This window comes from Aspergillus japonicus (genome assembly GCF_003184785.1).
Source record: "Aspergillus japonicus CBS 114.51 unplaced genomic scaffold BO86scaffold_33, whole genome shotgun sequence".
Lineage (NCBI taxonomy): Eukaryota > Fungi > Ascomycota > Eurotiomycetes > Eurotiales > Aspergillaceae > Aspergillus > Aspergillus japonicus.
The window spans coordinates 243,800-265,201 of NW_020291670.1; the positions used below are offsets into that span (position 1 = coordinate 243,800).

At 54.4% G+C, this 21,402-nt stretch overlaps 8 protein-coding genes across 8 annotated transcripts; 5 read left to right on the forward strand and 3 right to left on the reverse strand.

Annotated features, from left to right (window-relative positions):
* Positions 1-1,740: 1,740 nt before the first annotated feature.
* On the forward strand, positions 1,741-3,293 carry BO86DRAFT_315826 (indoleamine 2,3-dioxygenase; the record flags this gene model as incomplete). Its single annotated transcript, XM_025668106.1, has 2 exons — positions 1,741-2,031; positions 2,097-3,293. 2 exons carry the CDS (start codon positions 1,741-1,743, stop codon positions 3,291-3,293), a joined length of 1,488 nt encoding a protein of 495 aa, XP_025526534.1.
* Positions 3,294-3,642: 349 nt separating this feature from the next.
* On the forward strand, positions 3,643-4,523 carry BO86DRAFT_341223 (putative mismatched base pair and cruciform DNA recognition protein). The gene is made up of 2 exons (XM_025669069.1): positions 3,643-3,948; positions 4,026-4,523. Exons 1-2 carry the CDS (start codon positions 3,847-3,849, stop codon positions 4,449-4,451), a joined length of 528 nt encoding a protein of 175 aa, XP_025526535.1. The 5' UTR covers positions 3,643-3,846; the 3' UTR covers positions 4,452-4,523.
* Positions 4,524-5,270: 747 nt separating this feature from the next.
* On the reverse strand, positions 5,271-6,778 carry BO86DRAFT_400716 (phosphotransferase family protein; the record flags this gene model as incomplete). The annotated part of the gene is made up of 3 exons (XM_025673721.1): positions 5,271-6,175; positions 6,239-6,622; positions 6,682-6,778. 3 exons carry the CDS (start codon positions 6,776-6,778, stop codon positions 5,271-5,273), a joined length of 1,386 nt encoding a protein of 461 aa, XP_025526536.1.
* A 1,087-nt stretch (positions 6,779-7,865) lies between these two features.
* BO86DRAFT_380328 (uncharacterized protein) lies at positions 7,866-8,459 on the forward strand (the record flags this gene model as incomplete). Its single annotated transcript, XM_025670714.1, has 1 exon — positions 7,866-8,459. The coding sequence occupies one exon, from the start codon at positions 7,866-7,868 to the stop codon at positions 8,457-8,459; it is 594 nt and encodes a 197-aa protein (XP_025526537.1).
* Positions 8,460-9,736: 1,277 nt separating this feature from the next.
* Positions 9,737-11,160, forward strand: BO86DRAFT_341229 (aldo/keto reductase). Its single transcript, XM_025669070.1, has 6 exons — positions 9,737-9,885; positions 9,954-9,964; positions 10,022-10,079; positions 10,146-10,327; positions 10,419-10,788; positions 10,863-11,160. The coding sequence occupies exons 1-6, from the start codon at positions 9,811-9,813 to the stop codon at positions 11,013-11,015; spliced, it is 849 nt and encodes a 282-aa protein (XP_025526538.1). The 5' UTR covers positions 9,737-9,810; the 3' UTR covers positions 11,016-11,160.
* A 106-nt stretch (positions 11,161-11,266) lies between these two features.
* BO86DRAFT_364653 (putative gamma-cysteine synthetase regulatory subunit) lies at positions 11,267-12,605 on the forward strand. The gene is made up of 2 exons (XM_025670015.1): positions 11,267-11,407; positions 11,567-12,605. Exons 1-2 carry the CDS (start codon positions 11,385-11,387, stop codon positions 12,513-12,515), a joined length of 972 nt encoding a protein of 323 aa, XP_025526539.1. The 5' UTR covers positions 11,267-11,384; the 3' UTR covers positions 12,516-12,605.
* bud32 (serine/threonine protein kinase BUD32) lies at positions 12,606-13,853 on the reverse strand. The gene has a single exon (XM_025674529.1). It carries the CDS (start codon positions 13,695-13,697, stop codon positions 12,723-12,725), a length of 975 nt encoding a protein of 324 aa, XP_025526540.1. The 5' UTR covers positions 13,698-13,853; the 3' UTR covers positions 12,606-12,722.
* Positions 13,854-14,091: 238 nt separating this feature from the next.
* On the reverse strand, positions 14,092-21,334 carry BO86DRAFT_341238 (beta and beta-prime subunits of DNA dependent RNA-polymerase). Its single transcript, XM_025669071.1, has 4 exons — positions 20,546-21,334; positions 19,272-20,493; positions 18,636-18,769; positions 14,092-18,525 (listed from the first exon to the last, which is right to left on the reverse strand). Exons 1-4 carry the CDS (start codon positions 21,268-21,270, stop codon positions 14,268-14,270), a joined length of 6,339 nt encoding a protein of 2,112 aa, XP_025526541.1. The 5' UTR covers positions 21,271-21,334; the 3' UTR covers positions 14,092-14,267.
* Between the last annotated feature and the right edge of the window lie 68 nt (positions 21,335-21,402).

Consider the following 21,402-nt stretch of genomic DNA (forward strand, 5'->3'; position numbering starts at 1 on the left):
ACTTCGGTTAATTTCGAAGGCCTTCGGGATGGCAGCATGCAAATCAGCCGAGAGACATGCTTGATGTATGGATCATGATGATGATGGTGAGCTGCAAAGTGCGAGTAGTTATGCGGCTCCAGCGTTGAGGCACGTGGGCAGGCTGCAGCGGAGAGCAACCACCAACAGGAAGCGTGGTGATGTAGTGCAAGATAGGAGATATGGGAGATTTTTCTGTTTTTCTTGAGGGGATTGCAACAGACAGACAGTTCACAGCAGCATCAGGAGATAAGCATGCTTGAAAACGGAGGAATGAATAATACTATGTACTCAGCCCCGAGGTCGGGGAATTGAACTGCATCAAGATGGGTACAGTACGTACGTACTGTAAGTTACTCCGGACAATAAGGTAAGGTCGGGTCGAACTCCACACAGACTTCGTCCCTCACCGCAGACCGGAATGGGGTGGCGTGGGTGGGAGCGAACACGCCCCAAGACTCGCTTAACCGCCCGATCTCGCACTCGCCCCCCTCTTTGCCGCCCTCCGGTTCATTCTCTAGCACTCAGACTAGTTCTCCCCCGGTGGACACCCCTTTCGCTCACACCCAACGCCACCGTTGGTGCTTCATACTTACTCCATGCTTCATCCGCCAGCTCTGCCCATGGGAACTATATCTCATCCACCCAGTATCAACCATCTGAACCAGTCGCTTGATCAAAAGATTCTCATCTCTATACATTCTTGCAACCAGTTCCACCCCCCAGCGCCCTGCTTCAGGTCTTGACCACAACCATGACCATGACTACCACACCTCCATCGATCTTCCAACAGGCTCAACAGGCAGACCTCCCTCTCTATAAGTCGAAGCCGTCCCTCCTGGTCCGGCCCACTTGAACTCTGGCCGTCTGTCTTGCCCATCCACGGAATAGTTGACCGTCCCTATGTTCACCTCAACTCAAAACGAGCAGGATGAAATGATGACTACCCCTGTCTCGTGTCCGCACGGCTTAATTCCCGCTGGAAATCAGCTCATCGCCGGTCTTTGTCCGGATTTTCACGCTGATTAATTCACCCCTCAACCCCCCCCCCCGGTTATTCGGTCTCTAGAAGGAGGTCCCGGTTTGCAACCATTTAACTTCCCGGCACATTGCCTTTCTCTTCTCTATTTTGCTGACTTGGGTTGACCAGGCGTGTCTTGTTTTCGTTCCTGGTAAACTTCTTTCCTATTCCCTCCCCTTCACACCCTCCGTGGCCTTCCGTGGCAACCGAGATTTATATTCTAAGAAAATCCGAATCTCAAACCGTCTTCCATGCTTGTTTTCTTCCCTCCTTTCCACCCCTGGTCATGGTAGAATAGACACGGATTTGTTTTCTTGCTTCTTCTTTTGCGTTGCCACTTCCTGGCTCTCATACAACGCATCCTGACACCAGTCAGACCGACTCTCCGCGGTTGATCCCTGATCCATTTGAATCTGGCCTGAACTCGACCAACTCGCTTGTCACACGACATTCGCCCTGCGAACACTTGCACTGGCACTCGCACAGCCATCTCGGAGCTTCTTCTCCTTTCGTACATCAGGTTCCAGATACACGACTGCCAGCTCTGCTTTGCAGGTCCTCAAGCCTGACCAAGATATTGCACGTGAGCAGCAGCAGCAGCTTCGAATAAAATAAGCCGTTTGTCTGGCTGCTGTGGTCCTTCTTTCCATTCACCTTGATCCCTTTCCCGGTGCGGTTCTTGGCACCACTGCAGTATCATTATGCTTCCCCCAATCCCAGCTCTGGCGGACTACGGCATATCGCCAGACCATGGGTTTCTACCACCCGAGCCCCCCATTGACGTGCTGCCCGACCCATACTATGCTCGATGGGAGTGGATTGTGTCCAACATCCAGGCCCTCCTGATCAGCCGACGGATCCGAGAGGCGGTGGATCATATGCCCATGCTATCTGTTTCATATCTGCAAGACGACAGCGAGTGGAGGAGGGCGTACGTGGTACTGGTGTTCATGCTACATGGTTATGTCTGGGGCGGAAGCAGGCCCGCCGAGGTTGGTGACACGGGAACCCCTACGAAGTGATACATCCTGAGCTAACGATGGTGGTGGGTCTGCAGAAAATCCCTCCCCAATTGACGGTGCCGCTGTTCGACGTGTGTGATCACCTGGGCCTGCCGCCAGTCGCGACCTATGCGGGCGTGTGCCTGTGGAATTACAAGCCGATCTTCCCCGACGAACCGGTGGATGACCTGCGTAACCTGGACAGCATCAACACCTTCACGGGCTCCTACGACGAGAAGTGGTTCTACCTGGTGTCGGTGGCGATCGAGGCTCGTGGGGCGCCGTCCATCCCGCTGGTGCTACAGGCCATCGCGGCCGCGCGGGCTGGCAACAGCCTCGTCGTGACCGAGTGTCTGCAAGGATTGGCCGAGGTGATCGACGAGGTGGGCTCCCTGCTGGAGCGCATGTATGAGCACTGCGACCCGTACGTGTTCTACCACCGCATCCGGCCATATCTGGCGGGCAGCAAGAATATGGCGGACGCCGGGCTCCCCCACGGGCTGCTGTACGACACTGGCCGTGGTGAAGCAGAGTACCGGCAGTACGGCGGGGGCAGCAACGCGCAGAGCTCGCTGATCCAGTTCTTCGACATCGCCTTGGGGATCGAGCACCGTCCCACGGGCGAGACCACTCGTCCTGGTGGTACCGCCAGTGACGAGCAGAAGGAGGGGGTGGTTGGGGCGCCCCGCCACGGCTTCATCCAGGAGATGCGCTCGTATATGCCCGCGGCCCACCGCCGCTTTCTGGAGCATGTGAGCGCGGTCGCCAATCTCCGGGAGTACGTGGAGGCGCGCCGCTCGGACAAGGCGCTGTGCATTGCGTACGATGCGTGTCTGTCGATGCTGCGCGTGATGCGCGACAAGCACATCCAGATCGTCTCGCGGTACATCATCATCCAGTCGCGCGACGCCCGGCCGGGCCGGCGCGCCACCAGCCCCAAGCGACCGCCCCAGCAGCAGATGGCGCAGCCGACGAACCTGGCGACCGCCCGCTATGGGGACAAGGCGGACCCGAAGAAGCTACGGGGCACGGGGGGCACCGCGTTGATTCCGTTCCTGAAACAGGCGCGGGACGAGACGGGCGAGCCAGCCATTGACGCGTGGGCGCGCCGCCTGCTGAGCAACGGGCCGTCGGAATCCAGTTTTGCGGCGCTGAGCAAGGTGGGCGAGAACCACGATGGGAATCTCCAGGTGGTGGGCTTGTCGGGGACGTGGGCGGCGGACGATAGTGAGGGAGGGATATGTCATTGGTAGGGTTTTTACCTGGTTGTGCCTTTTTTTTCTTTTTTTTTTTTTTTCTTTCTTTTCGTTTTTACCGTCTTAGCCAGCATTGAGCGATCTATCTCATTATCTCATATTTCATGTTTGTATCTCATGAGCGTGATGGTCGTGTGGGGATCCACAAATTGGCATTATACTCAGTATGTATGTACACCTGTATAGATCGATCGACCCAGAATGAACCACAAACAAGCCTTTTTCCAACTTGCAAGACTATGTAATTCCTGATTGTCCCACGTCATGGATGTGCATTTCCGATGTCAGAGGGTTCAGTGGTTCCTGGGGAATGACGTCGATGGAGGGGAAGGGAAAGGGGTGGCTTGGGGAGGTGACGTCATTTGGGGGGGCGTGTTTTACCCCAGATGAAGCCTTATAAAAACATCACCACCACCACCACCTCTTGTGTCCTCATCATCATCAACCACAACCCAAACAAACCACAAGCTTTTACTACTACATCCACCTTCCACCCAAGAAACCCACTTCAATCTCATTTCACGAACACAAGTCAAACCAAACCACCAAAATGTCCAACGAAAACTCCTCCACCCTCAAGTCCTACCTCGACCAGGCCACCGGCGCTGCCCAGCGCGCCATCGGCTCCTTGACCGGCGACGCCTCTACTCAGGTACATACACCCCCCCCACTACCCCTTACATTCGCACCCCCTCCCCAAAAACAAGAAGAAGTACTAAGAGAGAACAGAACCAAGGCGAAGCGACGCACCAGCAGGGCAAGGCGGAGAACGAGGCGAGCCACACGACGGCGAAGCTGGGGCCGGTGACGGCGGACCCGGCGACGGGGGCGACGGCGACGGACCACCCGAAGCGCACGGACGGCAGCTGGGACCAGACGGTGGGCGCGGCCAAGGAGTCGCTGGGCAACCTGGTGGGCAACGAGTCGCTGCGCCGCGCGGGCCAGGAGCAGAACGCGGCCGGCAAGCAGCAGGAGGCCGAGGGCCAGCTGAAGGACTGGGGCGAGGGCGTCAAGGGCCGCGTCGAGGGCAGCGTCGGCAAGGTCGCGGCCGCCGTGACGGGCGACGAGGCGCAGGAGCAGCGCGCCAAGGAGGTGCACGACACCGGCAAGGTGCGGCAGCGCGGCGCGGAGGCGGATATTGAGCGCCGGGCTTAGTTCTCTCTTCTTTTTGTGGGGACGGAGAGGGGTTATGATTTATGATATCCTGTAGTTTTAGGGGAATTTATTGCTTTTTTCATTCTGGTTATCCTTTCATGTAGGTTGAGGTGGGCCGGGGAATTTGAAAGGAAGGGGGGTCCGGGGGTTATCCCCCGGGATTGTCTAGTTGTAGGATTTATATTGAGGTGGGCCAGGAAGCTGAAGAAAAGGGGGGTCCGGAGGTTCTCCCCCGGGAATGTTTAGTTGTAGGATTTATATTGAGGTGGGCCAGGAAGCTGAAGAAAAGGGGGGTCCGGGGGTTCTCCCCCGGGATCGTCTAAATGTAGGACTTAGGGTGAGTTGGGCCAGGAAGATGAAGGAAAGGGGGGTCCGGGGGTTCTCCCCCGGGAAGTCTTAGTCTGCTAGTATATGTGGGTGAGGTGCATGAGTAGCTTAGTGTATGCATGTACTACGTACATGTGGATTATGATTTGCATTATGCATGTGAGGTTAACGTGGGATATCTTGTGTATACTTTTACTAGCATGTACACTCCAGTAATGTGCCGATGTTGCAATTGTGCAGCTGTAAACTCAATATGCGGGGATTTCCGCTAGTGCTTTTTCAATATACGCTGGGATAAGTCTCCCACCTGGTTGAAGAGGTATTTTGAGGGAAATAGCAGGGATTGAGGGAAACTACAGCAGCAGGGCGATCCAGTTGCAGCTTGTGGTATTACATGCAAGCCAGAATTCGTTCGTCGAACTCGACAGCAGGCGCGGACTTGCGTGATCTTATGTCATTTCTTCCTACGTGCCAAACTACTACCCCTGTAGTCTAACAAGCTGTGGGTGGTGGAAAAGGCCAATTCTTCGCAGCTGCTTGGGGCGTGATCTCCTCGCTCATGGTTTCAATATACAAGTCGTACAGCTCCCTGTTTGCCTTTTCGGTCGCTTCCCAGCGGTCATTTGGAACCCAGCCGGTATCATCGGTGAGAAGATGGTTCTTCACGATACCACACAGATAAAGCCTATCCTCATATTGCGATTTTTGTTCACCGTGCCTGCGACGTTCGTTATCTGATATCCGGAAGGGACAGTTGCCTGGGAGCTCCAGTGAAGACCAGTCCTGGAACAGGCGAATCAAGCAATGGCGCAGGGGCACCAAGCTACCGTGGGAGAATAGCTGGCAGTAGGTGAAGGGCTGCCATAACCTGGAGTCAAGTTTCATAGCATTGTAAGCACCCTGGTTGTGTACAAAGCTGGACATCTCGTAATATTTCGACATCGAAGCCAACTTCTTGTTGTTCATAGCCTGTTCCCTTTGCTCGGGACTAAGGCCGTCGAAACCATCTGGTAAGCTGGGTAAGACGGGACCAAACATGTAGTCCTTTGGTGGTCTAAGAAACTCGGGGAATCGAGCTTGTATGAACAAAGGACAGATCTGAGACAACTGCCAATCGATAATCCCTTCAATGACACTGGGCTCATTAGGAGAAACAAAGATATTTCCTAGATGTAAGTCTGTGTGCCATAAGACAGGGTCTGAGGCACCTGTCACGCGTGGTTCTTGAGACAAGATCGGTAGTACCATGTTCAATTTCTCCAGAAGGCTTCGATATTCATCGATCGACTGTGATTCGTCAAAATGATGTAGTTGACGTTGCACCTCGGTCTCCAAACTTGCAATATGAGCAAGCTCGCGCTGGACAATCGACGACGCATATTCTGGAAAGTGCATCCCTACAAGATGTCAGTACCGCTCGTCAGATGGCAGCGATATAGCACAGATGCAGGAATACCTACACGGGCCAATATCTTTTGATACTGATTGGAATTTATCAACGCAATTGCCGTGCCACCATGTTCGTTTACAAGACGGCCCGATACAAAATAGCTCTTCAGGATCAAGCTCCGGAGGGAGTGGATACTGTCGACACGTAGCAGGTAACGAGTCACGGAGAAAAAGACTTCCGTATGCTGGAAATGAGATATTGGCAAGCTCCTTCTCAACTTGCACAACTTGATCGATAATTTTGTAGCGCTCCAACGTGTCCATTGCCTCCCAAGTCTCTGACAAGGCGATACCCCTAATCCTTTCCATGATTATGAATTCGGCACCAACCGAATTAGCAGCGTCAGAGCTCCAGGCGATAACCTCCGGAACCCGAATAGACGTCCTTGACCGCACTAGAAAAGAAAAAGTGTAAGCACACGCTGAGGCGAGTCTGAGAGCACACAATACATACGAAACTTCAAAGTGGCAACTTCCGAAGCCGTGGTCATTGATGGTGGGCCGGCATTTGGGCACGGAATCCTTGCTACGGCCTCGTTGCCATCATCCATAGTGAGAAGTAAAGCTTTGTTAAAGTTTCCCTCCAGCTTGACGACGCGAATGCACTTCGTTGCATCACTAAAACATGCTGCAGCTAGGCGACAAAGAGCGTCGAGATCGAACTTTACATAACGTAACTGCTGTTGGGCTTGTTCGTCAACGAGCCATCGACCTGATGTGTAGCGAAAGAGATCTTCTGATTTCCCTGCATTGAGCTCAAGTGCCGCATTAGCTATCTTCTCATATACCGGCTAGATGATGAAACAGGCACTTCAGATAGCGCACCTATGTGGTTCAGGGAGGAAGACTCGTTCACCGATATTGTTTGGTAAGACGCTCGGTTCGGGTGCACCAACGCCGCATTAGGAATGCGACAGGTAGCAGCTAGAACACTGTGAGATGAGAATCGAGGAGGTAAAGGTCCGGATATCCATCGAGAAAGACATGGAGACGAGAGCTGTCTCCACATAGTATGAACAAAGCTTTGACTGGGGCTGGAGTGAGAGTATCACCATGTGGCTCGAAGGCCAGGGCGGAAACGAGAGCAAAACGGAACGAATACTAAAAAGAGCGAATCACGTGGAATGGCCTGCCATCCTTGCATACCCGCAAGTCGTGGCATTCTGAGGTTTTTACTCAAAGCAGAAGCGGGTGATAGATAGTACAGTAGTAACGAAGTATAGGCGTAGTAATTGCCGATGTGCAGAGGTGGGGCGATGAGTAGGTGGGCTCGTTCGATTCCAATATCAAACCAACGTGGCCAATAAGATTTGTGTCTTCTATAGATTGTGGTGGAGAGCTTCGCCACGGCCCACCTTAGCAGGTCAAAGCATCTGCCAGCTGGTGGTCGAGGGGGTGATGTTCTAGCACCCATCTTCTTGTAGAGACTCCTCACATTTTGTAGTTGTTTTCCTCGACCATAGTAACGCGACCCAAGCCAAGGTCCCATATCCCTGAATCCATCGTTGGGTTCATTTTGCAAGTGGCAGGCAAACTGTACTCCACAATTCCAATCTTCGACGAATAGCTCCTTGTAGGGCGATATGTGTAATACCTTGCATGACATTCACCCTCCTGGAGATACGGAGCTGGAAAAGAATGTCTGGTTGGTTCGTTGTTTCTGTGGTATCAGCTCGAACGGACCGGGCATTAGAGAATATACTGGGCCTGAAGACAGCGATGGACTTTATTCCTGTTGATGTCGACTTCCGCTTCTGCGTACAGGCCAACATCGAGCGGCTGCCAGACTTCGTCACCCAGGCCTACAACAATGACCGTGAGTCCTGCCTTCGGTACCTTACATCTTATGCCAGGAAACGCTGGCAAAAGCGGCTCTCAGAGACTGCTCAACAGAGATGGAAGAAGGAGCAGGCTGGTGAAGAGCAGGCTGGTCTCAGAAGACGACTTATAAAAACGCCACTCTATCAAGGAACCAAGCGTGCCAGGATAGCCTCTCCGATTCCGTCTAACATGCGTGCAAAGCCCGATGAGACAACTGCCGGTGAAATTCCTACCTTGCCGGCTGCGGTGCTATCGGCTGCGGAACCCTATCGGAGAAATTGTCAAAATGACCCCGCTGGGGTCATCTTAGGCTACTATGATGATCCTATGGGACCTCTGGCGCCGGGGATGGATATTGATCATTTCTGGGAATATGGAGATTGCGATCAAGAGGGGCCCGTCAGCGAGTGAATGCCAGCCTCTATAGCGGTCTGCACCCGGCTGTCAACAACGAGTCTCATGGATCACGAGGACGAGAACCTACTGGTGGACAACAAATGGCTCTCTGATGTGCTTTTATGGCGAGGTAGCCTGCGCAGCTGAAGTCTAAAGTGATATCTGCGAATACCTCTAGTTTCTTAGTAGATAGGTTCTCTTGTCTGCGTCAACGGGTTCCCGTTGCCCTAGGCCACGAACGAGAGTAATTAAATCACTCAGTACTTCATGACGAACTTCATAAATGGGGGTGAGGTGTCAGAAATCGTTTGGTCCCACTTTTGTAGCTGGTCTTGCACTGAGGGCAAGTACCTGCGGCGGCGGAACCGCTTTCAAGAGAGACGGCCATGTAATCGGCTGCGCGACTTTTCCGCCATGGAAGGGGCAAGTAGCACATCCCAAGTACTGTAGCCCCATAATCTTCCAGGTGACTCTTGGTTCATTCCTCTAAGAAGGCCTTCAGGCAGGTCGTCTGAAGAAAGCAAGCCTTTCCTATCCCTTCGCATGGAGATATGGATCTGCCTTTCGGATTGTACATCGTTTGGAGTATATCATCGATATCATTGCAGCATCGTATCTTCTTCATCCGCGGCCTTCAATCTTCAATTGTGCAGAGAAATCTTTTCAATTGGGGCCACTCCAAGTGAAGACTCAGCGACGGCAGACTTGAACTAGCATTATGCAGGAGCTAGCAATAATCGAAGTTCTGTGCTGTTTCCTGGTGATTGTCTCAATGGCCAATTGATAGGATGTGGAGTAAAGAAGGGCTATTAAGCCTTATTCCTTGTGCAAAGTTACGACTAAGATGCGCCTCCAGCGTGTTGATTATAGCACAAACGGGTGCGCACTAAGAAGTTAGCAATTTGTGTCTCCATTTTTCTGTATGCAGCAAAATAGCAGAAGAATAAGAGTTACTGGTATACTTTGCCTCTGATTGTAACCAAGATTGGAGTCGCCGTGCTCTGTTGGGGCCAGTGCAGCATCGATGGGAGCAACGAGGGGAGGCGGGGTTGATTTCCGTTGATAGAGCCTCATTATTTACTGGCTCAAAGTAGTGAATCGCAATTGAGCCAATTATAAGAGAATCGATTTGACTTATGGCTAGAAGGGGGTTCACCAGTAAAGGAATTCATACAACAAGAGCAGTAATTATGACAAGAACAATCGGGGGTGAATCAGCCGACCCACAGCAGCAGTATGAGATCATCACGCCTCCGCTCCCCTCTTCTCCGTCGGTGTGCTCTATATAAGTAAGTGAGTTCCCTCCTCGCATTGCTTTCTCCCACTCACTGCACTAACCTTAGATTCACTACATCCTTCATCTACAATGGCAGCCCTCAAAGGCCTACGCTCAACCTACCGCCTGAACTCCGGCCATGAAATTCCCATTCTGGGATATGGAGTAAATCTTCGCCCCTCCCCCCCCCCGGTGCACCACTACCACACCACTAACCGCAGAAACCATGACAGGTCTACATGATGTAAGTCAATTCCTGCTTCAGCTGCATGCAAACGGCGCAGCGCTCACTCTGTCAAAGCCCCCAGTCCCAAACGGAAAAGGCCACCCTTGACGCACTCAAAATCGGCTACCGTCATGTATGCATGCGCCTTTCCCCCACTCTTCTCGCGACCCAGAGCTCAATCTAACGCGCTCCCTTCCAGGTGGACTCAGCAATCATGTACCGCAACGAAAAAGCCTGCGGCCGCGCCATCGCAAACTCCGGCCTCGACCGGTCGGAGATCTTCTTCACTACCAAGATCCCCCCGGAGAAGATGGGCTACACTCGCACCAAGAAGGCTATTGACTCCAGTCTGCGCGAGGCTGAGCAGGAGTACTTTGACCTGTGAGTTGTCCACACCCCCCCATCTCCCTCGACCAAGTATCGCTGGTATCGCGAGAAACTGCAGTGGAAGAAAAATAACAACGATGACAAGCATCCTTATTCACGCCCCCTACGGCGGCAAAGAAGACCGCCTCGGCTCCTGGCGAGCGCTAGTGGAGGCCCAGCAAGCGGGCAAGACGAAATCCATCGGGGTTTCCAACTACGGGGTCCACCATCTGGACGAGCTGGAGGAGTACATCAAGCATGGTGGCGGTGGGCAGATCGACGTCGGACAGTACGAGTTGCATCCCTGGTGTGACCGCCCCGAGATCGCCGAGTGGCTCCAGAAGCGCAACATCGTCGTCCAGGCCTATTCGCCTCTGGCGCACGGGACGAGGATGGGCGAGCGAGTACTCAAGGAATTGGGCCAGAAGCATGGCAAGTCGCCAGCGCAGGTCATGATCCGGTGGGGGTTGCAGAGGGTAAGTTATGGAACGAGTCTCTCTCATTGTTGCCATGTATCCCGGTCGAGTCAGTGCTAACATGCGACCTGTAGGGCTTTGTCCCCCTTCCCAAGTCGGTGACACCCAGTCGGATCAAGGAGAATGCCGAGGTGTTTGATTTCGAGCTGTCAGAGGAGGATATGAAGGCATTGCAAACGGGGGTCTACTCGCCCACGGACTGGGATCCGACGGTGGATTATGATTAGACAGCTGTGTGCATGAGATGGGGCATACCCCCAAAATCAATTTCCAGGGAAGGACGATAGTCTATAGACATGATCGACCAGACTGTGAGGTTGTTATCATAGGATGTACCGTACAGACCAGAGAGTAAATGAGAGTAGATGTAAGTGAGCGGGCGGGCCGAGTCGAAATCGCCGATCGGAACCTGAATTTAACCCCGCGGCGCGGGGTTTGGCTGCTTAGCAATTCATTCGCATTCGTCCGTTATCTTCCTCCACCCTCTTCGCATTTCTCCAATCCTTCCAAATCCTCATTCCCCTCCTGACTCCCACCCCCTTGCATCAGAAGTCCCTGCCCTGCACATATTGCAGGGTGCTCATACATCCATCACCATGAAACTCATCCTCTCCACCTCGTAAGTGGCAACCGCAGTGGAAAATCCCGGCACTCTCTCCTCCCCATTCCACCTCCGTTCCTCCTATCTCGGCCGTGAACCCGACGATCGCCCCGGGAGGAAAAAAAAAAAGACAAAAAATCCCAGTCCACCAACTCAACCAAACTAACACACTTCCAGAAATCTGATGCTAGGCGGCCATCCCATCATCCGCCAACTGACCGAAAAGTCCAATGTCGAACTGATCAACTCCCTACGTGCCAACTTCCAAGCCGCGCAGCAGCAGCAGCAGCGCAACGACGAGGCCACGACGACAACGACAACGAAAACCGAGCAGGGAGCACCGCGCTACGCATCGTGGACGAGGCAACACGACGACACCCTATACATCCCATCCACGGACTGCGGGTACGGGCTGTCCGAGGAGCGGTCGGCGTACGACATCACCGTCAAACTCTTCTACCTGCCGGGGATCCCGGCGTCGCGGCGGTGCGCGCACACGCGGGAGGCGATCGACCTTGTGCTTCGGGAGCTGCACGTCGACTCGATCGATCTGCTGATTGTCTCGTTTCCGGGGATCTTGTTCGATGCGGACGACGACAGCGAGGTGGAGGAGGAGGAGGACGACGACGACGAGGACGCGGGGTCGTCGGATGCCGGCAGCGAGGAGGATGACTTCGACAGTATCATCCAAACGTGGCGCACGCTGGAGGGGCTGCACGCGCAGGGGATGATCAAGCAGCTGGGCGTGGCGGAGTTCGGCAGCGAGCGGCTGGCGCGCTTCCTGCCGCACACCAAGGTCAAGCCGTCGGTGGATCAGATCAACCTCAAGGACTGCTGCGTGGTGCCCAAGTCTCTGATCCTGTACGCTAAGCAGGAGCGGATCCAACTGCTGACCCACAACGACTGCATGGACATCTTGCCCGTGGGCACGACCCGGGAGCTGCTGGGGCCCGGCCCCAAGGGCGCGGGCATCCTCGCTTCGGCGCCGGACGCGGACGATGGCATCCAGGGCGACGTGGCGCCGCAGTGGGTGGTCAAGTACACGGCGGTGGTGAAGGACCGCGGGGTGGTGGAGAACAAAGGCTACTTTGCGCTGGCGGACGTGGGCAGCTGCGTCAAGCCGTGATGTGATGATATTGTATCTATCTGCAAGCATTCCACGATTTGCATGGGACAGCGCGGCGTTTCTTTTCTTGTTTTTATGTTTATTCCCTTGAAACCTAGTGATGATGAATGAAGCATAGTTCTATCCATTTCCTCTATCCTCATCAACCCAGTCCCCGCCACACAAAGCAACCCCCCTCCCCTTTTCAGGTAAACGAAACAAGCCTCCTCAGCCCAACATACTCTTCTTCCTCCCGCGCAAGCGCACCTCCTCCAAGCGCTTCAACACCGATGCAGCCCCGCGATAACTAGCGCGATACCCCTCCAGCACCTCCGCGAAGAACGCCTCCGTGCGGGGATGCGTACTCCCAAACGCGCGTTCGAGCACATACAGGTCCACCGCGCGATCCTCATCCTGGACACTCTGACTCGCCAGGCCAAAATCAATGAGCACGACCTCACCCTCCAGATCCACCTCGCCTGCCCCCTCCCCCTCCCCGTCCCCCTGCCCGCTCTCCTTCTTGGGCCGCAGAATGAGATTACTCGTCGTCAGATCCCCATGGATCACCCCGGCCGCATGCAACCGGCCGACGGCGGCCCCAATGCGCCGCAGCAGATCCTTCATCCGCTCCTCCTCGCGCTTGCGCTCCACATGCCCGTTGTCGCCCTGGTCGCCATCCACCTCCATCTCCCCGTCGGCCTGTCGCCGCCGAGGGTGCTGATCTGCCGCCGCGAACCGCGCCAGCATCGCCCGCTCCCACGCCTGCACCACCACCCGCACCACGTCGCCCTCCACCCACTCCATCAGCAGCCACGCCCCGCCGTACCGCTCCGCCCCCGTGGCGGCGTCGACCACCACCGTCTGCCCCTCCCAGTCCACGGCGTACAGCGCCGGCACCGCCACCCCCTCGCGCACGAGCTTGGCCAGACACCGCGCCTCCTGGAGGATGCGCTGGCGCGTCAGGCGCCGGTCGAGGATCGGGTGGCGGTACGGTTTGGAGGGCCGGATCTTCAGCGCCGCCGGGTGGGTGGTCGCGTTCAGGTAGTGCGTTTTGTAGAGATGGGCTTCGGCGCCCTGCGTGAGGAGGATCGGCGGGGGTAGCGTTGTAGTGCTTGTGGTGGTGGTGGTAGCTGTTGATTGTGTGCGGTGGTTGTGGTGGTGGAAGGGCGGGGGGAGAGGTGGGGGTTGGTATTCTTGAGTCATCTTGTTTGTTCTTGATCGGTGGGAGGTCGGTCGAGGTCGGGTGAGTTCGTCTGAGGATAAAGAGGGGCGTAACAAGGTATGCGGATAGGTGGGTAGGTCAAGTAATGACGAATTGATGTTGAGGTGAAACGAGAAAAAAATTAAGGTAGGTTGAAGTTGTATAGACAGTGGCAGAAGAGGAACGGCCATGCGAAAAGTTCTGGCGGGGCCCCCTCCTGCCCGCCGCGGTTATTAAGCGCTGTCCGCATTTGGCTGTCAACTACAGCACTGCAGACTACAGTACACATGTAAACCATCTAAACCATCTATGCTGTTATACTGTCGACACGCAAATTTGCTACTTCTGCACTCACTACTCTCATACGCCCTTAAATCAAGCAATCATCCATGATATCTTATTCAGACTCGTTGAATCGTCTTTCGTCTGCTCGTAAGATACATACAAGACAGCCGCCTACCTCGCGGTAATCGCTAAATCATGACTGTACAGTACACTACTAAACGCCTGGTATGCGACCGACTTTTCCATGTCCAGAATCAAATCCCTTTTATACAAGCCTCCTCCCGGCCTCAAGCCCGCCCCTTGCGTTTCGCCCGCGCCCGCTCCAGAGGTGCCTCGTAGACATCCGTCCACGCGTCTTCGAACGTCGTCTTCCTCGGCCCAATCTGGCCCTCGAAGAAGTTCATCTTGCGCACAACTTCCATGGCCCCGGTACCCAGCGACACCGTCTTGCCCATGATGATACACTCAGACACACCCTCGATCAGATCCGTCCGGCCGGCACCACCAGCATCGAACAGATGATCGGCGGTCTTTTCGAAGGAAGCCAGCTGCAGGACCGAGTCACGCATCTTAGCGAGACCAAATCGCGTAATACCCAAGACTTCACCCTTGTAGGTCATGACGTCGGCCAAAAGCTGCATGTGTCGGGGATCGATGTCCATGTCCTTCATGACCTCGCTGATTTCCTGGACGATCGTCGACCGGGCCGCTTCGATACCGAGCACTTCGCGCATCTCCATAATGTTATTGGTGGTCGTGCGAAGGCCGTCAACACCCATCGTGGTCATGCACGCCCTCAAACCGTAGCCTTCCACCAGAAGGGTGTTGGTAGTCGACGTCTCATCCGTTCGGATGATCGCACGGTAGGCCTGGGGGTGACCAAGCACCTGGATATCAGGAAGCATCCGCTTCAGGTGCTTCAACCGCAGGAAAGGATCCGCACTTGTGTGCGCAATCTCAGTCTTAGATAGAGATGCTTTGCTAGACGGCTCAACATCCATGTAGACGTGGATGTGTGAGCGCGAGCATCGGAACTTGAGATCGTCCGCCTTGAACCGCTTGTGGCTCTTGATCGCAGCCAGAATGTTCTCGATCTTCAGCTCCAGCGCCAAATCCTGGATAGTCTTCCAGTTGATCTTGACGGTAATGTAGGCTTCCTTGCCGGTCCATGTCTCGCGAACATAGTGGATAATGTCGCGAAGATACGTCTGCTCAATACGACCCTTGACGATACGGGCGGCAATGATGTTGTCCTTGGTGACCAGCTCGCAAGCAACGACAGGCGTACTGATCTCCTTGGAGGCATTGATGATTTCCTTGATACGGGGGACACCCTGAGTGATACTCATACCGGCGACACCAGCAAAGTGGAAAGTCTTCAACGTCATCTGCGTACCGGGTTCACCGATAGACTGCGCACCAACAGCACCAACAGCATGGCCAGCTTCAACCTGAGCCTTCTTATACTTCATCAAGCACTCCGTGATGAAAGTCCGCAGGGTGCGCTCAGTCAGCTTGCCCGTGTGGTTCAGACCCTTTTGACTCCTTTCATCAGATGGATCGATGTCACCACCGCGAGAGATCAGCTTGTCCGCCTTGGTCGCAACGTACTGCTGAATGGACTCGAGGAAATCACGGGCACTCTCGAATTGGTCAATTCCGTGATCACTACGGTCCATGTAAGCCAGAGTGTTGCCCATCAGATCCTTCCGCACCAGCTTGGCACGTTCTTTCGACAGCATCTCCTCGCAGACTTCCATGATTTCAGCAGGAAGCAGACTCGGCTCTTCATTCGAATAAGTAATGGATTCGGAATGGATGAAAGTCCGGTCAAAGTGAACGGGCTTGGCCTTGCCCTCCATATCCACTGGATCCAGCTTGTCGTCACCATACTGGAACTGGACAATCGCTGCGGACGAGTTACGGACGGTATCATCGTATCTGGTGGAAAGATCTTCCAGGGACTTCATCAACCGACGAGACATATAACCGGTTTCGGCCGTTTTGACGGCAGTATCGACCAAACCTTCACGACCGGACATGGCGTGGAAGATGAATTCCGTAGGGGTGAGACCCGAGAAGAAACTGTTCCGCACGAAACCCTTCGATGGAGGCTGACGGGCATTCTTCGGGAAATGAGGCAAGGTTCGGTCTTGGAAGCCGTCCTGCACACGTTGGCCACCAATAATCTGCTGACCGACAAGGGCAACCATCTGAGACACGTTGATGCTAGAACCCTTCGATCCAGACGTGGCCATGATCAAAGGAGAGTTGTACTTGCTCAATTGAGCGATACACTCGTCACCAGCCTGCTGACGGACCTTACTGAGAATACCAGACAACTGGTTCTCCATAGTTTGCAACTCGTCACAACCAGGATACTTCTCAAGCGTACCGGCCTTGTACTTGGCAATGACTTCGTCACAGGCTGCGTATGCAGTCTCGACCAGGTCGTGTTTCGAGCGCAACAGCTTCTCACTGGGATAAACGTCGGTGATACCGATGGAGAAGCCCATGTTTGTGAACCAACGGGCCGACAGTTTTGACAAGCGGTTCATACCCTCGGCAGCCGCCGCTGGACCATAATCTCTCAGCATGATATAGAACACGTTGTCCTTCTTTCCGGAACCGATAGTGGACTTATCCATCACACCACACATGACCTCGGAGTTACGAATGACGAGCCAACCATCCTTGGGGTCGAGATCCTTGGGTCTTCCATCCTTTGGCATCTTGAATTCTCTGCAGGCGGCGTCCAGGTTGACCAAGCATGGGTCATCCTTGTTCGGCCGCATGAGGATGTTGAAGACTTGCTTTCCAGTCCACAGCATCTGGGGTTTCAGCACGGAGGGAGGGGGAAGATCGAAGCGGGTTTGAGGACCAAGCATGTAGAGACAGATCTGGGTGAACGAGCGACGGTCGAAGAAGTTGTCCTTGCTACTGAGGACGTAAGCAGCACTGATGAAATCCTGAATAGCAGAGATAATAGGCTCTCCGTTCTTGGGCGTGGCCAAGTTGTTCTTGACACCCATAAGTTCCATGGCTTCAGCGCGCGCTTCTTCCGTCTGGGGAACGTGCAGATTCATCTCGTCACCGTCGAAATCAGCGTTGTAGGGGTTGCAGACACATTCGTTGAGACGGAAAGTCCGGTGAGGGCGGACTTTCGCAAAGTGGGAGAGGATACTGAGCTTGTGCAGGGACGGTTGGCGGTTAAACAGAACAATGTCACCATCCTCAATATGACGCTCGATAACATCTCCCTCCTGGAGCTGGTCTGCAATCATGTTCAAGTTACCATACTTGAGGAAGAGCTTAAACGTCTGACCCTTCTTGGTGATATAGTTCGCTCCAGGCCACTTTTTCGTTCCGTTGCGAACTCTCTGCTGCAGCTTCTCTTTGTTGTAGCGAGTCACAACTTCCGGGTAGGTCATGTTCTTCGCCACAAGCTCGGGAACAGCGACCTCGTCGACGCGCAAATTAGGATCGGGAGAAATGACCGTACGACCGGAGAAGTCGACACGCTTTCCAGACAAGTTACCACGGAAACGACCCTGTTTTCCCTTCAAGCGCTGGACAAAACCTCGGATGGGCTTTCCCAGATCTGCCTTGTTCAGACCCGGAACGTCACTGTTGATGTACACGGCAATCTGCAGCTGCATGTAGTCCCAACACTCCATGATGGTCTGCACTGGCGCACCCTTCAGCAGCGCATTCTTGAGGTTGATGTTACTCTGGACGATATCTCCCAATTTGGCAGTCAAGTCGTCCTCAGTGGAGGCCGCGTCTTGACCAACGGAAGGACGAATACAGACTGGGGGAGCAGGGATGAACTGCCAGAGAAACATCTCCGGTCTAGCCTCCTTCGGATCTAGACCCAGCAATTCACAATCCGTATCGGAGATCTTCTTGAACAGGTTCAGCACGCGCAGGGCGTTCATATCATCCTGAGCCTTCTTGTAATGCTTTTCGACCTCGGCATTTGATGTACGCGCTTCGTCGAAAGATCGGTCAAAGACAATCTTGCTGGGCGGGGGCACCTTCTTGACGGAAGTCGAGGCGTTGAAGGCACGGAATTTGTCGTGGGTGATCTTCAGCGCGCTGGTACCAGCCTTCTTGACCACACCGTTCACGGCACCGCAGTTCTCGCAGTTGCGGGTCTTCTTGCACCGCTCGTTGATGCGCTTCGCAATCTGCATCCGTCGCAAGTTGTCCAGGCCGGGGCGACGCATTTCGCGGAGGAAGGCACGGCGATCGGCTTCGGGGAGGAGGATGTGGGAGCATTCTTTGCAGATTTCCTGGAGAATGGTGATGACTCGCTTGAAATAGCCGACGTGGAAGGAAGGCAGGACGAGCCTGACGTGACCGAAGTGTCCGTTACAAATTTGGAGGGCGCCACCACAGGTTTGACATGTCGAGGTCTTGTTCGAAATACCCATGCGCGCGTCGAGGGGGCCATTGGCGACTACGGCTCGGTCGTGCTCGAGATCAAAGAATTTCCGGTCGGAGACTTCCACCACACCTTGGCTGACGATGTCGTCGTTGGACCTTCGTAAGACAGAGTCAGCATCCCCTCTCCAGGTTGCTTCCGCGACACACGAAGACGAGGCGGGGAGGGGGTGAAACAGGAATGAGTTAGGAACCCCAGAATTACTTACAGGACACCGAACTTCAGTTCCTTGATAACTTTGGGGACGCGGTCAATGACCTGGGCCTTGCCCAGGTCGACCTGCACACCTTCTGGAGGCTGCATCACGGTGGTCAAATGATGATCATGGCAAGATGACAGTGACTCAGCGGAAATGGATGCGACGGCGCTGGAATGGGTGCGCTCGCAAGAAGTAATCACCGCAGTAGTCGTGAAGGAAAACTGTCAAGTCAAGCGGCACGCCACCTCAGACCAGTGGGTAGGTAAAATCGGAGAAAAGACGGCGACGACGGGAGGGGAGGGGGGAGAAATTGCAGACCATTGCGGCGGCGGGGTCGGCGACGACGAACTTTTCTGCGGTTAAATTGGAAGCTCCGTCCGAGGCCAGCTTCCCCCCGGTCCGTCCAATCACAGTGCGCGGATACGGCTGCGGCATTCTTCACTCTATTCAGTCTACTAATTATTACTCGGTAATACCTGTGCATTTATACCGTGGGCATCATGGATTGATGGATTGAAACAAAAAAAACACGTATATATGGTATAAGCTATATGTTAAAAACTATGGTACAGTTGATCTTGAATCCACCCTGCTATTGCTGCCTTATTTCGACAAGAAATTCTGGAATGCCTTCTGTTCAATCACCACATTGCCCACAGCCCGGAGTCTCTTGCGACCCTCCTTCTGCTTCTCCAACAGTTTGCGGCGTCGACTGACATCACTAGCATGAAGCTTGGCCAAGACATCCTTCCGGTAGGGCTTCACGGTCTCACGAGCCACGACCTTGCGCCCAACAGCTGCCTGGATAATAATCTCGAAGAGTTGGCGGTCCACATGCTCCTTGAACTTCGTCACCCACTGACGACCAAGTCGATCCGCTTGGCTGTAGTGGACGATGCGAGCGACAGCATCTACAGGGGCTTTGTTGACCAACAGCTGCAGCTTGACGATGCTGCTTGGTCTCCAGGCCGACTCTTCGTAATCCAGCGAGGCATAGCCCTTCGTGTTACCCTTGAGCTTACCAAAGAAGTCGTCGACCAACTGCGCCAAGGGAAGTTCGTACTTAAGAATGACCTGAGTGGACGTGAAGTACTCGAGGCTCTTCTGTTCTCCACGGTTGTTTTCACAGAGTTCGATGACCTTTCCAAGGTACTCATCCGGGAAAGTCAGTGTAGCCGTAACGTAGGGCTCGTGAAATTCCAGAACCTTCGCGCGTGCGGATTCGTCGTCGGGGAATTTGGCCGGGTTGCTGATGATCTCCTCTTTGCCGTCTTTGTATACAATCTTCACGGGCACTGACGGAGGAGTAATGATAATACTGGCTCCGTGCTCCTGGCGCAGACGATCCTCGAAAACAGAGCAGTGAAGAGTTCCCAGGAAGCCCAAGCGGAAACCAGCACCCAAAGCCTCTGAGGACTCCTTCTGCACTGTGATACTTCTGTCATTCAACATGAGCTGGTTGATACTGTCCTCCAAGTGCTCGAAATGATCTGCATCGACAGGGTAGGCGGCCACGAAAACCATCGACTTAGGTTCTTCAAAACCCGGCAGCGCTTCCACAAGCTTTTCCGATCCCACTTTCGTGTACGTATCACCGATCTTGGCTTCCTTACTCCGCTTCATGCCCGGGTTGAAGTAGACGTAGCCAACTTGGCCAGCACGAAGCACCGTCTGTGGGGTCTCATTGGGGTACATGATACCGACTTCACCGACGTAATACTTGAGTCCGGTAGCGAAAGAAACAAGCTGGTCTCCCGCTCGGATCTCGCCGTCAAACACACGGACCAAGCAAATCACGCCCTTGTAGGGATCGTACCAGGAATCGACGAGGAGCATGCGCAGGGGCTTGGTGAAGTCACCGACAGGGCTGTTTAAATCAGCTCTGATCATCAGCCAGGAAAGGGGCTAGGGATGCATACGCTGGGATCTTGTCTACAACCGTAGGAAGCAGCTGCTCCACGTTGAGACCGGTCTTGGCCGAGACCAACACTGCGCTCTCCGTGTCCAGTTCGAAAGAATGCTTCATCTGCTCCAGAGCACGCTGGGGGTCGGCCGAGGGCAAATCCACCTTGTTGATGACGGGAATCAACTCCAGACCCTGTGAGAAAGCGAGATAGAAGTTGGCAACGGTTTGCGCCTGAATGCCCTGACTGGCATCAACCAAGAGCAAGGCGCCTCCGCAACTGGCGTAACTGCGCGAGACCTCCGCACGGAAGTCCACATGGCCCGGGGTATCGACAAGATGGAGCAGGTAATCCTCTCCCTTGTGGTTGTAGATCATCGTACATGTCTGCGCCTTGACTGTGATACCACGTTCCCGTTCCACATCGAGCTTGTCCAGCACCTGCTTGTTACTTCCAGGTTGGATCGTACCCGTCAACTCCAGCAGCCGGTCGGACAGCGTGCTCTTTCCATGGTCGACGTGGGCAACGATGCAGAAATTGCGATATCGATCGATCGGGATAGCGGCGATTCTGTTCTCGAGATCCGATTTATGGACAGCGGAACCTCTGGCGGAGCGTGATGCGGAGTTGGCGAAAAACCGAACGGAGGAAGAAAGGCCGAATGGCTGCTGGAATAGGCTAGCAGCAGAGCACTTTGGCGCTGCGCTCAGCCACCTGGCTAACTGCAGGCATCCTCGCATTGGGAGGTCTGCACTTGCATGGGAGTGAAGCGTTTGATGGTGGGGGAGGGAGGGTATGGGTTGGTCAGTGGGCGAGATCTTGCGGGCGGGAAAAAAAGGACGGCTTTTGCGGAGACGCTCGATTTGCGCGGG